Source organism: Vigna radiata, chromosome 7 (assembly GCF_000741045.1).
Source record: "Vigna radiata var. radiata cultivar VC1973A chromosome 7, Vradiata_ver6, whole genome shotgun sequence".
Taxonomy (NCBI): domain Eukaryota; kingdom Viridiplantae; phylum Streptophyta; class Magnoliopsida; order Fabales; family Fabaceae; genus Vigna; species Vigna radiata.
The window spans coordinates 13,781,871-13,797,491 of NC_028357.1; the positions used below are offsets into that span (position 1 = coordinate 13,781,871).

Here is a 15,621-nt window from a genome sequence, read left to right on the forward strand (position 1 = left end):
TTTAATCTTAAACTCAATTTTACATAGTTTATGTTTTACATTTTAATTAATTATTGTTATTTTCTTAAAAATATCTTACATTGTTATATTAGGTTATATATATATATATATATATATATATATATATATATATATATATATATATATATATATTTATTTATTTTTATTTTTATTTTTATTTTTTTTTAACTTTTTAAAACACGGAGAGAAATCGCAAAACATGGTTCTCTTTCAGAATTATCTTCAAAAACCTTACTCTGAAACCCAGAAAATAACATAACGCAACGAATCCCTTTCCCCAAGAATCTACCAGTTATTGAAAATCGAAGGTTTTTATTCAGAACTCACTCACGACTCGTTCGTTCGAATCAAAACAGTTCGAATACAATGGTTTGTGGGATCACTCGTTCAGTCTTATTCACTTTTGTATCTATCTGCGAATTCAATTGCTTCCAACTCACTCTGCTTTCGTTTTTGTGTTCTTTTTTTTTTCTCAGTCGGTGACTCTGCACACAAACCTAGGTGACATAAAGTGCGAAATCTTCTGCGACGAGGTTCCCAAAACCTCCGAGGTTCACCGTAATTTCTCCCCTTAATTTGTTTTCGAATTGTTTTTGAGAAGAAAAAACTCGAACTGATTTGTTTTCGTTACCCTAACGACTGGCGTTTGTGAACAGAGGACACAGCCTAGCGCGTGCTTACTTGTGCTTTTAGGCCTAGTTTTCGTTTACTTAGTATGTGCATTTTAACTCAATTTTTTGTTAGATATTATTTCTATGCTGATTGGAGAAGAACACTAAGTGTGTGTGGATGGATGTTTTTTAAGTTGAATTAGGTAAAATTGGTTTTGATGTGAAGTGCTTTATGTTTAAATTGAGTTCAAAATTATGCAAATTTGACATCGAGGTCAACAAAATTACTCTTATTAATTTTTTTTTTAAAAATTATGATTGTTCTGAAAAAAAAAAAAAGAGACTCAAATTGGTTTTGGTACCCCAATTGTCGAAAGTAGTGACAATACTTACAGCGAGCTTGCTCTTTTTGTGAATTTTAATGCAAATATTTATGCTGAATACTGAGTTATAATTTCAATTCTGAATGCAACACAAAAAGTACCGAATAAGTTGTTCTAAGTTTTAGTTGTGTACACCTAATAAACTGTTCTAGGATAGTTGGAATTATCGGTGACCGTCAGCAAGATCAGTCAGTTGTGGAATTTATTAGTGGGAGTTGTGTGTAATCATTCCAAATTTTTAAATTGCTTTCCCTGTTACATTTTCCTCGTGGTCCTTGATGCTGTAGGAAAGTGCAGAGAAATGCAGCTGATGTGGCAATTGCAATCACATACCATTTTAAAAATCCTCGATTCATGCAGTCATGAATCCGGACTGTTAGGGAATGTATGAATTCGTGATTTAGCTTAATAATGATTGAAACTCATGTCCTCTGTCTGAGGGGTTACTACTGCTTTTTTCTGTAACAAAGGGGGCTTTAACTAACATTTGAGTTCTCGTGTGTAAATGTGTTTTAATCCAGAACTTTTTAGCGCTGTCTGCAAGTGGTTACTATGATGGGACTATATTTCACCGCAACATTAAGGGTTTTATGATTCAAGGTGGAGATCCCACTGGAACTGGCAAAGGGGGAACCAGTATATGGGGCAAGAAATTTAATGACGAGATACGAGAATCACTGAAGGTGAGTTCAACCACGATGAATCCATGTCTTGAGTTCTTTTGTTCTGTGAGGTAGTAATTCATTGATGTGTTGGAAGAGGTCAGACATAGGATAAAATATGATTTCTATTTCGTGTCTCGATTTCTATTCATGTTTGATGCATTTTGAGATAAAATATGTCAGGACATAGGATGCAAATTATTTTTTGTTCTGCTCAAAAGGGTTGAAATATTTGTTATGCTTGTGTTGATTCTCAACGTTAGTGTTGGAATTTGAGCATGGAATACCACTTTTGTTAGCATGCCTTAAAATCAAGACTACAATTGAGATGTACTTTTGTCAGGATGATGCAAATGAAGACATTTGTGTGCAAAATGGCTTTGTAGGTTACTCAAAGCAATTTGTCTTATTTGAGAGTTATCCCTATAACTGAAAATAATTCACTAAGCTTCTTTATCTGAAACAGGAGTTATTTTCTTGCAACTTTTAACTGTATTTTGTTTTATTATTGTATGATATGTATTTATATTTGTCTTGATTGGCTTATTCTTCTGGTTCATGAATGTAAATTTTATTATATTGAAATATAGTCATCTAAAGGATGTTATATTTCAGTATCTCATCAAATGTGGTTAATTTATAATATTGTTTATGATGTTACTTGTCAGCTGTGGTATGAGATTAGATAGGGACGGAATTTTCATTTTTGATTTGTTTTTATGAAGCAATAATTATAAGCATTTTCTTCATCTGATGATTATTGTAGTTAACAAGTTGCCCTCGTTTATGTATCAGCATAATGCTAGGGGAATATTGGCAATGGCTAACAGTGGTCCAAATACTAACGGAAGTCAGTTCTTCATAACTTACGCAAAACAGCCACATTTAAATGGGCTATACACTGTGTTTGGAAGAGTAATTCATGGATTCGAAGTTCTTGATCTCATGGAAAAGGTATCTTATTCTTATGTCATTATTGTAATTGATTTTTCTCTTTTAAACAAAAGTTAGGTTGAAGCTTAAGCTGATTTCTTGGTCCTGGCTTAGTTTGGCAACTCAATCAATATCTGCATTTCTTTCGGTGTCATATTCATGCGACTTGTCAAAAGAATGTGTAATCACGAAGAATAAATAATACTCTTTTTTGTCGTGCAGACTCAAACTGGAGCAGGAGATCGGCCACTTGCCGAGATAAGGCTCAATCGTGTAACAATACACGCTAATCCTCTTGCTGGTTGATTTTTGTCTCAACAGTTTTTTCTTTTGTAAGGACAGGGGAATTATTCTTAAGACTGATTTGAGTGTCTTTCATGCTTACCCACTTCCAATTCAAAGAAGCATTTTGAGGAAGTAGTAAAAATGTATATTAAATTGCGAGTTTGGTGCTATATTTAGCTTTGTATAATGATTCTGAGGTAGTGCTAAACTAACCACTAATATTTAACATTCAATTTGACTCATTAAAATATGCATTTTTTTTTCATAGAAAGCTAATTTTTATTTTACAAATGAGTTTTTCAAATCGTGAATTTATTTACCAGTGATGGCTTAATGACATAAAATGTCTGGAGACGTTTTCAAAAATTAATTTGTATACATGTAATTTTAAGGATAAAAGTAACTTTGTCCTAGAAACTTTTTGGCTACATGAATGAGGCTATTTGCATCTCCTCCTTCCATGGAACTATGATGTCAAAATAGGTAACCTTTTGTAGACCCAACCTATTTAAAGGAACTATTTTCACTTCAATTTTAAAATAGCTATTTTGAAATAAAGTTTTTATTTTTTAATATTTAATAAAATAAATTAGACACTGATTAAAATAGAAATGTTACCACACACCACATAATATATCAAAAGATTTAAAGTGTCACAATAATTAATATTTTCAATTTCACAACCTTCAAATATTCTAGATTTTAAGATTAATTTCAAACAAATTAGGTTCAATTTTTCAATTAATTATAAAAAAAAAAATAGTTTTTAACCGACTCGATCTCATAGAAGATTGAATTGAGCCGCAGGAAGTTTTGAATCATCTTGCCTATATTCATTTTGGAATGGATTTTCCTGAAAAAGAAAAAAAAAAAAAAAACCTCTTTCTTTCACCTTTCTTAGGATTTGCTTAAGTGATTTTTAAGAGTTTTTAAGAAAAGAAAGTTAACATAAGTGTATATATAAATTATAAAAAGAAATTAAATTTAATAAGAAGAATTATATAAGTTAATTTATGCACGATTTAATTTTAGTTTATAATTATTTTTTCTATGTTAAATGTTTACGAAGAAGTTTATTTTTGTTAGGATGGTTGACATGATTGTTGTAACTTGGTCCAATCACACATTTCACTGGCCTTAATTCTCTAGTTCTTGGTCTCATTTGATAGCCATCTCATACATGCAAATCCACATCTATTTTTGTGATACATGTAAAAACTATTTTCTCTTTCATTTCATACTTTTTCCCCTCACCCTCATAAAATAAAATAAAAATATCAATATATCCTTATCATAGCATCATGTAATTAATTTAAAATTATGTTTTCAATTATACAATTTAAAATTTAAAATACCACTTTCAAACACGTAATCTATTATATATTTTAAAATTGCATAATTCATAAATATTCAAAATTTCTTAATTAATATATTTCTAACAATTAAGAATCCAAAATATAATTTTGGATATTAATTTGAAATATAATTTTGAAAAAAGTGATTCTAAATTGTTTAATCTCTCTCTCTATATTTATAACTACAATCCAGAAATAACAAATCCATAACTTATTCTTTGATACAAAATTTTGAATTCTATTTACACAAACATATAATTTAGAAGGTATTCAGTATATTTGTAAAAGAGTAATGTTTTTTCATTTAAATAATAATCATATTTATTTTAGTAAATGTATCATTGGTATGAGATGAGAAAGAGAACATTCGTTCTAAGGTAAGGATTTATATAATTCTACATTGATTAATATATGAAAAAATAAAATTAGGAAAATCCAATTAAAGAAAATAATTAATTTAAATATTGTTGTTGTAACATTCCAAAATATAACGATTAACCATATCATAGTTGTCACATAATTAATAAAATAGAACAGTTATTGACTAAAACATAAAGTCTAAAATTTACACTTATCCAAAACAACTACAGAATTTAAACTTTATATATAATCAATCTAATACAAAATTATGTACAATACTACTCTAACTAATCTATACCGCCGTATCACCTCTATCCAAAACCTGCTTCAGGAAAACCTCATCTCCCTCTGCTCATACCTACAAGATGATCATCACAAAGAAAAATAATACAGTCACATACAAAACACAATCACAAACAACAGGGTAAGCTAGTTTAAAATAAAAAATAATCATCATACTCATCAAATACATTACATACAACCACATATAATCATTCCTAACATAACATACTTTATGCATGACACTACAATGAATCGAGCTATGGCAGGTTGTGCAATTGTGGTGGCTTCTACTACTTTGCAAAGCCATTGCCAATGGGTTTCATCCTACCACATTCACAACGTTAGTCTGTTCCACGCCTTAAAGCATATTGGAAGCCCCCAAGACTAAGACCTCCTGCTACTCTTCACCACATGAATCAATCCTCTCTACTTGAGAATGAAAGACCATTGGAGTTTCAAGACAACCCCCAAGACTGAGCTCCTGCACTCATTCTAAACATACTTGAACCTCATCAAGAGCATTCACTTTGGAACTTACTTTCACCACTTTGAAACCATACTTTGAAACCACATGCATTCACTTTAAATCTCAACTCATAACTTTGATATTCATATAACTCATACACAATCATACATAATCCAAAATGAATAAAAACATCGTTCTAATCAAACAAGAACAAAGAAGGAAAGAGTAAAACAAACACATGGACCAATTGCTCAGTGGCCACTCTCGTTGGGCGACCATAGAGTTCTCTCGCTCAGCGACCCAGCTCGTTGTGCGAATAAAACTCCCAATGCTCCTAGACTCCAACCTCTCGCTCAGCAATAGTCTAGACCCCCAACTCACTCGCTCAGCGACACTATTCACTAGACAAATGTCCAGGCAGTGGTCTAGACCCTCAACCATCTCGCCAAACGACCCAACTTGCTAGGCGAAAGTCCAGACAGTGGTCCAGACTCTCAACCCTCTCGCCCAACGACCTAACTCGCTAGGCGAAAGTCTAGGCAGTGGTTCAGACTCTCAACCCTCTCGCTGAGCGACTCCACTCGCTCAACGAGTCTACATAATTCTACAATACAAAAACTGCTGAATTTGCAACATACACCAACTTGACCAAATGTATATATTTTTCCCAACTTATAACTCTCCTAGATCATGTTATACACCTAATTATACTTAACCAAGTGTTTCTAAACCATTCTAAACTCATTTTAAACAAGTGGCTACAAGATTTCAACCAAAAACTTACAAAACATCAACTTTGAGACTTAAATTGAATTCTACTATTTGTGGTACAATTTCAAGCAACTTAGGGACTCTAACGAGTTCCAATTGACTTACCAAAACTCTCCAAATGGACCAATTACACACCAAGTCCCCAACTCAAGTTTTCACTACTCCACTTCCTAAAAATTGAGTTCTAAATTAAGTTGCACTCTACGTCCTCACCACCACATACCCATAACTCAGATTTTTACCATTCTAAAAGCTTGAGCATGACATCAAACAAATCCTAACCAACCTTAACTACAACAATTTAGTTTACCAACCATTTCTCACCATATCCCTACCTAAAATCTAAATTTTAGACCAATTAACCTACAACCAAAATTAACCCGTTTTCCTCCAACAATTCAATCAGCATCAAACACTTCCTCAACACAATTTCCACATCTCAAACACGCATACACCCAGATTCAAACATTCACGACTTACATCATCACACATATTATCAATATTACCAAATTAGCTCAATTATCACTAACACCAAACAACATATGCATCCAAACAATTTAATACTCACATACTATCAAACTTACACCACATACTTCATTTAAAAGCAATTATCTAGCTTCCCTTACCTCAATGAAATGTACACAGCTCAAAGAAACCCCGATCGTTGCTTATATCGCAAGGAAACTCAAGAAAACCTATAAATCACCGATTGGTGATGAGAAACAAACCTTAGAATCTAAATTGAGCTAAGAATCGAGAAAGAGAGACTCTACTCACATGCAAATACAAATTCTCTGCATGATCACGGGTTGAAAAAAATACCAAGAACAAGGAACGAAACTTACTTGCTCTAATCAAGAAATTAATCGGTTAGAAAGGTAGCCTTCAACGCCAGGATCGCCTAAACACCTCTTGATCATCGAACAAATAGTAAATGAGTAAGAAATTGAAGAGAGAAGTGAGAGGAAACGAAGAGAAAAAAGTTTAGTGAGATAGACGATATTTCAAGTAATAAGACAAGTTTAGAAAATTCTATTTATATTATAAGATTATTTTATAATAAAATACATGGTCTCATTATTTTAATACACCTATCAACTCTTATACTCTATTTTCTAGGTTCTTACAATTGCAACAATTCAATAAGTGTCTTAGATACATGTACGAATAATTATGTTTCATGATATATATATATATATATATATATATATATATATATATATTTATTTAGTACATCTTAGTAACTATTTAGTTTAAGTACAGTGGTCAGATAAGACCATATCGACAAGGTCATTAATGTTAATAAAATATACTTCTGTTAAGAAAAATGATACATTATATTAGACAAAGTATTCAAGATAATTAGACAACATAGATCATATCCATTTAAGTAATCTGAACATAAATAACACAACACGTAAAATAAATTAAAAACGTTTATTTTATTATTATATTTAATATTGTATGATACCCTTAATTAACTTATGTCAAAATCTTTTGGAGACATATACTAGAAAATTATATTTTACAAGTTAAAAATAATGTCAATATATTATTTTCATATTAAAAGGTTTTAATATAACAAGAATTGTTATAGACGAGTTTCATTATTTTAAAGCACACAATCTTTCTAAAAACTACTTTTCTAGAGCCATCTACCTTCTCTCTAAGCGTTCTTGCACCCTGTTTATCTGTTTGAATATCAGAGACCACCTATGTGCTCCTCGCCTTGAGATCTTTAATTCTACCCAATCAATTTCTCAAATAGAGTAAGTCAGTTTTCTACTTTTTTTCTCTGATTTCACATTTTCCAATGCATGTGGGGTTTCGCTCTATCACATGTATGGTCTAAGTCTTCTGTTAGGTTCTTTGTTGATCAGTGGTTCTAACAGAGTACCTGATCATGATTCAGTGGTCAATAGGTGCAGATAGAGCTCTTTGAGCTGTGAAAGCGGTATGCAGACTTTTAGAACAGTTTGGTCTTTTAAAAAGGTAAGGGAAACTAGTTTTATTTGATTTTGTTTGTTAGGCAAGTTATAATTAATGTTGGTATGGTGAAATATTGATTGAGTTTTGAAATTGCATTGAATTGAGAATTATAATATGTTGAGTTGTTTGTATATGTTGTGTATTGGTCTGAAAACTGATGAATGATGAGGTGAAATGTGATTTCTGATGTAAATGTTGTGTGTGATGAATTTGAGATACTAAATTGGATGAAATATGAGTTGTCAAACTGTTATAGATCCTTGTTTTGTATTCAAGGGTTGAAATGAGTAGATTTTGGGCTAAAAAGGGGTTTTGATTGGTGAAAAGTTAAGATAAAGGTTATCTTGGAAATACATTGTTTTAGGATTGGTCTAAGGGTTGATTAAGACTTGTTTGAGTCATATGTTAGCATATTTCTATTGGGTTGAATCAACAAGTGTACCGAGTCGCACAAGTAATATAAAATGCATCTTGCAGTAGATCATATTTGACTTCTATTGGTTCATTTGATAGGTCTGCATCACTGTCATAGTCGTCCCATGTTACACCTGTCATGCAGCACAAATTTGATTCCTCCTCTTGATCAGAATCTTCATCACTTGAATTCTCAGAATCTGAGTTCTCCCAAGCAATGTAGAGTCCTTTTCTTCTCGTATTCTTGCCTTGAGGGAATCTTTTCTTTCCTTTTTGCTCTGGCTGTGAGTCAGGACAATAAGGCTTGATGTGACCTTATTTTCCACATTCGTAGCACTGGACAACATTTGTACTAAGCTCTTCTTTTTGTTCTAACCTGCATGGTTAGACAGTTGACTATCATTTTGCATAAGTCGACTAAAATTTCTTACCATCAAGGTCATCAATTCTTTGTCGTCTAAGTTTGCTTCTGTGATGTTCTTGCTTGATGCTTTCAGAGCAATGGACTTCTTTTCTTCAATCTCATGTTCATCCTTTAATCTACCAAGTTCCAACTCGTGTTCCCGTAACTTGCCAAACAAGGTAGCCATATTCATTGTTGTAAGATCTTTGGATTCAGAGATTGTAGTGACTTTTGGTCGCCAATTCCTGTTCAGACTTTTCAAAATCTTGATATTGATCTCCTCCTTATCAAACACTTTGCCAAAAGCCATGAGATGATTTACAATGTGAGTGAATCGTTTATGCACATCATAGATGTTTTCACCAGCCTTCATTCTGAACAATTCATAATCTTGTATCAAAGAGTTCTTTCTGGCTCTCTTAACTTCATCCGTGCTTTCATGAGTTACCTCTAAGACATCCCACATTTCCTTTGCAGATTTGCATTGAGATATCGTGAAAATTTCATCAATTGTCAGTGCAGAGGCAATAATATTTCTAGCTTTAACATCATACTAAGCTTTTCTATTTTCATCAGCAGTCCACTCAGTAAAAGGTTTTAAAACATTTTCTTTATCAATAGTTTTTGTAGGCACATATGGACCATTCAAAGTGGCTTTCAAAATTCCTATATCTTGCGATTCAAGAAAGATCTGCATGCGAATTTTCCAAAAAGGATAGTTTTCACCAGCAAACAGAGGTGGTCTGTTTGTTGAAGCACCTTCACCAAAAGTTTGAAAACAAGAAGCCATCCCCAGGTTTTATAGTCGAATAAAATGAAAACAGAGTCGACTAAGTTTTTCAAATATCTTATAAAAACCAGCTCTGATGTCAATTATTAGGAAAACAGGTAGGCTTCTTTACACCAAGAGGGGGGGGGGGGGNGAATTGGNGTTGTTTCAAAAACAAAATCTTTTCGCAATCTTGAAACAAAAGTATAAAGCTTTTTGATCTTTTCTTGAAATTCAAGTAATGAAAATTTCAATGCAGCAGAAAAATGCAGTTGACTGCTAAACAAATATAGTCTACAGAATTTAAAGAGTACAGGGATAAAGAAAATCAAACACTGGTTTTTATACTGGTTCGACAGACAATGCCTACATCCAGGGTCCTTCCAACCCAGGATGCAAATGCACTATAATGGTTGCGGTTTTTACAACAAGGAATTTATAGAAGCCTCACGCAAAAATGTAAATCTCCTCTCTATCCCAAAACCAAAATATAGCTGCACAACAAAACCAGAATTACAGCACGAATCCCCTCTTCTGCAATCTGAACTCACGTCGAACAATCCTCAACGTGTAACCAGCACTCTTCACAGGATGCCAAGCCTATCACAACAGACTTCATAGGTTTCCAAGCCTTCAATCAACATAACAGTCTTCACAGGATGCCAAGCCTTCAAAGATCAATCAAGAAGCACCTTCTTCGTGCAGATAATGATCAAGCAGTCAGCGCAATTGCCTTCTTCCTTTGAATCTCTCTCAAGATAGATCACCACCGTCTTCTTGGAAAATTCTTGGAGCTGTTAACACAGTGAATTCAATCTGCTAATCCAGTCGACTGTATTAAAATAGTTATAACAGACAGTCAACACATAGGCTCTCACTCAACAAAAAACAACACACATTTATTACAGTTGACCAAGTCATCAATGCTTAACTAACTTTTAAAAATATAGCCGTTGGAGCGCGTAAGCATAACAGAATTCCAAAACAGATCAAAGATACAGTCGAATGTACACATAACAAAGTCAACTGAATCATGGAAAAATACTTTGAAATTCTTCTCAATCCAAAACGTCACAAAACACTGATGTTCAAAATCTATACAAAAGTTTTAGAATAGTCGAATCCATTACAAGTGTATTCGACTATACTCACTACAAGAAATATGGCTATTACATACGGATTATTATATTTGGATTTTAATCCGTATATAATATATGTATTACATATGAATATTATATACGAATTTTGAAAAAAAATTACATACGGATATTACATATGGATTTTTACATACGACAAATTCGTATATAAAAACCATATATAAGGTTAGCCCGTGGTGGTGGGAAAATTATCTATAGATATAATCCATATATAATTTCAATTATCTGTATGTAATTATATTCACGTGTTAGCCACTGATATTACATACGGATTGGGAGAATAATTTACTTAAAAAAAAATGAAGCCAACCTGAAGCAAACCTCGAAGCCTATTCTTCTCAAAACCCTCGAGCTTTTCTTTCTCCCTTGAAACCTATTCTTCTCAAAACCCTCAAGCTTTTCTCTCTCGCTCGAACCCTATTTGATCTCTTTTTGGAGCTCTTGCGATTTCACATCTCTCTCGAGCCCTCTTCGCTCTCGCCGTCCTTCTCTCGAGTCCTCTTTACTATCACTGTCCCTCTCTCGAACCCTTGCTTCTTCCCCCTCTCTCTCGAACTGTCGTCGCATAACAACGTAGCAATCTCGTTGTCCTTCATTGACGAAGCAATCACCTTCATCGTTCATTTTGGAGCCGTAGTTCGACGCTGAGAGAGTACCTTCATTAACCCTAGGTTCGTGATAATATTCCAGGAGCGGGAAGGATTCGGAGAGGAGTGAAAAATAAGAAAATTGTTCGGTGAGAAATACGAATTAGGTCGCGTGTTCGGTGGAAAAGGAGGATTCAACGGCTGAATCAATGAAACGTGGCAAAATGAGAATGTAATCGCTGGATTCGATGGAGAAGGCTGTAGTGATTTATCAGAAAATATCCCCAAATTTATGTTCTTTCACTTCTCTTCGACATTTATGTAAATGTTTTTGTGCAGGTTCAAGAAGTGTACGAAATTTCAGCTGAGTATGAAGGAAAGCGTGACCCTAAGAAACTGGAAGAACTTTGAAATATGATAACTATTTTGGATGCATGGGACTCATATTGTTGCCCAGTCCTTTTCCCAGATGCTTAACTTGGCCAACTTGGCCGAGGAGGTCCAGATTTGTCGCCGCCGAAGGAACAAGGTTAAGAAAGGAGATTTTGCAGATGAGAATAATGCAACTACAGAATTAGCGTTGGCTTTCTTACTCTCTATACCTTTATTATTCTCAGTATTGTTTCGTTATTTGGTTTTGATATATTTATATGCACCCTACTTTCTGTTTCAAGATAAGCATCTAAATTATCTATTATATATTTAGTGAGTATGCTTTCTTGTCTCAATTTTTGCATGGGAATTAACTACTTTTTGGTTTGCGCTGAAGAATTTTTCATTGCCCAGGTGAAAATGAGAGTTGTGTTTTTCTAATTATTTTTGGTTACATGTGTTGATTTACCGAGTTATATTGAGTCAAAGTTGCTTAATTGATTTCAATATTTGTTTGTTGCCATATTCTGTGGGCAGGCGGTAATGCAGATTATGCTATGGATATGCACCAGAAAGAACAACTTCATGACAATTTGTACCAATGATGCAATCACAATATTTCTCTGTGAGCTACTTGTTATAAAAGATTTAGGAATCTTTTTTGCACAATATTGATGGATCTAAGAACTGTTTAAAAAGATCTTGAAGTCTATATACATTTCTCTGAACTTCACATGCTTTCTATCTGTAGATGATTTTGTTGTCAAAGTTAGATCTTTGCAGGTATGATTTATTTGTTAACTTTGTTCTTATCCCAGTTTAATTTTGAAGTGTATTGATGTGTTATTGTAACTCTTGTAGGCACTAGGGTTTGTTTTAATTGATAGGCTAGAATATATGTTGGAAAGTTATGTTGGAAAAATACTGGGCTTTATTAGCTAAGCTAGTTAAAGAATCTTTATTTGCTAATGGAAACCCCTGCTCAAAATAAGAAAGTCAAATGTTTTCAGAATACGGCCTAAACATTTGAATATGCGTACGTGTGCTCATTTTGTTACATGTGATTGTGTAGGCCGACTGTTTATCAGTTGCATTGCAGCTTCTTTTAAAGCTTAAGAGACACCTAAAAATCATGTATAGTCTTGACGAAGCCCATTGTCAGGTAAAATTATACGGTGCATCATCATCACTTACGCAACATGTGCCTATAAAATCTGAATATCAATTACTGTTTCGTCAACTTGCCTACTATTTTATAATCAAATATAAAAATAATCTTTTTTGCAGCATGCCCAAAGATGAAGCACAATTATATGCCTCCAATGAGTTGTACACACATCTCCCTCAATCTGTCCTTTTTGTTTCTTTTGTTGATTTTTTGGATGATTTGAACTCATTTGTAATTTCTTTTGGGAATACTAAAATTTTGGGTAAATTAAATAATGCATAGTTTGTACATAACCGCTTAGTTTTAGTGCTTATGCACGAATCGAAGTATGAATTTTTATTATTTATTATGATATTTTCATTTTGTTAGACGTGTTATATCAGCTTTGTACTATTATTTTATATTTAAAACACGTAATTATTTGAATTAATGAATTAATTTAAAACATGGTTGAATTAATGAAATATCTATCTGAATTATTGAAATTTGAATTTAAAAATGGTTGCCTCTGCGTTGGAATTTTAAATAAATTTCATTAAAAAATGTTGCATATTTTCCACCCTTCTGATGAAGGATTTGAATAGAATTTATTTTCCACCTTTTAAAGTATATGTAGATTATGCTATCCTCTCACTGGAAATAACCTGCGTATTAGTATATTGCATACCTTATGTAGGTGAGGGTGTATTAAGCCTCACAGGTTAGAATGCAAGATTTAATTCAAAACCCATTTGCCACTCAGCTTTGAATACCTTAAACTTTATGTTCTATAGCGAAGAGGTCGACCACGACATTACTTTTAGCTTATTAGACGTTGACACTGCCATTTTTTTCTGTTTTTTTTATTATTATTGACACTTGAAGGTTTTTCATTAATTATAATGACTGCAGCTTGATCCTCATTGGTTGGATTTTTGTTGCTGGCACATTTATACTTTGTGGTATATTTCTCTTTCTTCACAAGTAAGTCCCTTCTATCTTGTAGAATTTATATTGAAGTTTTCAGTTTTCACCTTTGCGGTTACTCTGTTAACTTTTGTTAACTTGTCTATTATGAGTCACTGATGAAGTCCATTTTCTACTATAATCATTTTCTACTATAATCACTTGTGTTGCTCATGTATAACAAAAACCTATTTTATTGCATATTTGCACCAGTGTGTTTGAAGATACATGTTATTTTCTAATTATATATTCTTATAACTAAATCTGCACATTTATAGTTATTGTAATTAATTTATTAATTTGATTAATTATAGGCGAAATGTTATTATATTATTTGTTAGCTCTAAAAATATAAATAATGTGAAGATATGCTTGATTGGTAATTAATTTGCTTATTGAATCTAGAACACTCTAAGTGGAACGAGACTCCACACCCACATTCAATTTTTTGTCTCTTCCTAAAAATAACTTTTATGCAAAAATTTCCTTTTTATATAGCTTTGGATACATTAGAACCAACCTCCATTGATTTTCTTAATCTTTATTTCTTGGTTCAATCAACCCTTCCACCATCAGAGCATAGTCTTTTGAGCTAAGACAAATAGGAATCGCATCTTGCTTTGCGGTATTTTTCCTATTAGATTTTTTTTTTTATTTGAAAATACATTTGGGATTTGAAAATACATTTTAGAATTAGAAAAAAAAATGCAAAACAGTATATTCCGAAGAGTAATTTTAAATCTAAAATTATCTTCTGAAAATTTCTTTCTTTTGTTTTGGATAGATATTTAGAAGATGTTTTTCAAATCTAAAACTATTTTTCGATATTAAAATATTAAAAATAAGATGTTAGAATATTTATTATATTTTTATTGACGAGTGATTTGGAAAATACCACTTTTATGGGGGTGGAGGAAGTAGTTTATTCATGTTCGAAGTAAAGCCAATTTTATTTTGTGGGATAAGAATCGTTACTGTCTCCGTTCTAGTTACTTTTGGAATAAGTATTTAATTATAGTAATTAAACTTGTACAAATAGAAAATTAGTTAACCTAGAATAAACATATTGCCAAAATACTCCCTTAGTTTTTGGTGGCTAAAGCTATTATTATATATTCAATGGTATTGTTGTTCATGGATCTTTATAGTTGCTAAAGCTATTATTATATATTCAATATTTTTTTTGTCTTAAATGGACAGGTTTGGAGAGAACAAATGCTACTTTAGCATATGTGGTGCAGTCTCTAGAGTTCATTTTGAAGATAGTGTGTTGGAAGCTTTACTAATGTGTATTAATCTTGGTGGTTTGAAAAACCTTTTATCATTGTAAATGGTTCTGACAACTTAGATTATTAAATTTGATTATTATGAATATATATTAAAATTGTGGTTGTTGAATAGGTAACTGCTACAAAATGTAGAAGTAATTCTTGTAATTCTCGAGTTGTATTTTTCTTGTAGGGAAGGAATTGTGTTTTTTCTTGTAGTGAAGGATAATTATTTATTTACTTTTTATAAAATCAGTTACATACAGATATGTAATTATATTTTTAATTATATACGGATTTTTCCGTATATAATTATATACAGAAAAATTCGTATGTAAATTATATACGAATTATCCGTATATAAATTATATACAGATTATCCGTATATAAATTATATACGGATTTTTCCGTATGTAAAAT

At 32.2% G+C, this 15,621-nt stretch overlaps 2 protein-coding genes across 9 annotated transcripts; both read left to right on the top strand.

Moving 5' to 3' along the window:
* The first annotated feature begins 215 nt into the window (after positions 1–215).
* LOC106766998 (peptidyl-prolyl cis-trans isomerase CYP18-1) lies at positions 216–3,128 on the top strand. 2 transcript variants are annotated; one of them, XM_022783153.1, is made up of 6 exons: positions 216–390; positions 498–579; positions 1,303–1,400; positions 1,537–1,698; positions 2,473–2,631; positions 2,833–3,128. In XM_022783153.1, exons 1-6 carry the CDS (start codon positions 388–390, stop codon positions 2,914–2,916), a joined length of 588 nt encoding a protein of 195 aa, XP_022638874.1. In that variant the 5' UTR covers positions 216–387; the 3' UTR covers positions 2,917–3,128. The 2 variants fall into 2 exon arrangements, with proteins under 2 accessions (XP_022638874.1, XP_014507291.1); XM_014651805.2 differs by lacking the exon at positions 1,303–1,400 and having other exon boundaries at positions 218–390; positions 498–572.
* An 8,043-nt stretch (positions 3,129–11,171) lies between these two features.
* On the top strand, positions 11,172–15,369 carry LOC106768044. 7 transcript variants are annotated; one of them, XR_002668505.1, is made up of 7 exons: positions 11,172–12,027; positions 12,358–12,445; positions 12,572–12,603; positions 12,893–12,982; positions 13,108–13,149; positions 13,880–13,951; positions 15,134–15,369. XR_002668505.1 is itself a non-coding variant. In XM_022783155.1 (6 exons), the coding sequence occupies exons 1-5, from the start codon at positions 11,879–11,881 to the stop codon at positions 13,120–13,122; spliced, it is 363 nt and encodes a 120-aa protein (XP_022638876.1). In that variant the 5' UTR covers positions 11,172–11,878; the 3' UTR covers positions 13,123–13,149; positions 13,880–14,040. The 7 variants fall into 7 exon arrangements, 5 of the variants coding, with proteins under 5 accessions (XP_022638876.1, XP_022638877.1, XP_022638875.1 ...); XR_001376208.2 differs by having other exon boundaries at positions 11,172–12,445; XM_022783155.1 differs by lacking the exon at positions 15,134–15,369 and having other exon boundaries at positions 11,172–11,977; positions 12,893–13,021; positions 13,880–14,040.
* The last annotated feature ends 252 nt before the right edge of the window (positions 15,370–15,621 follow it).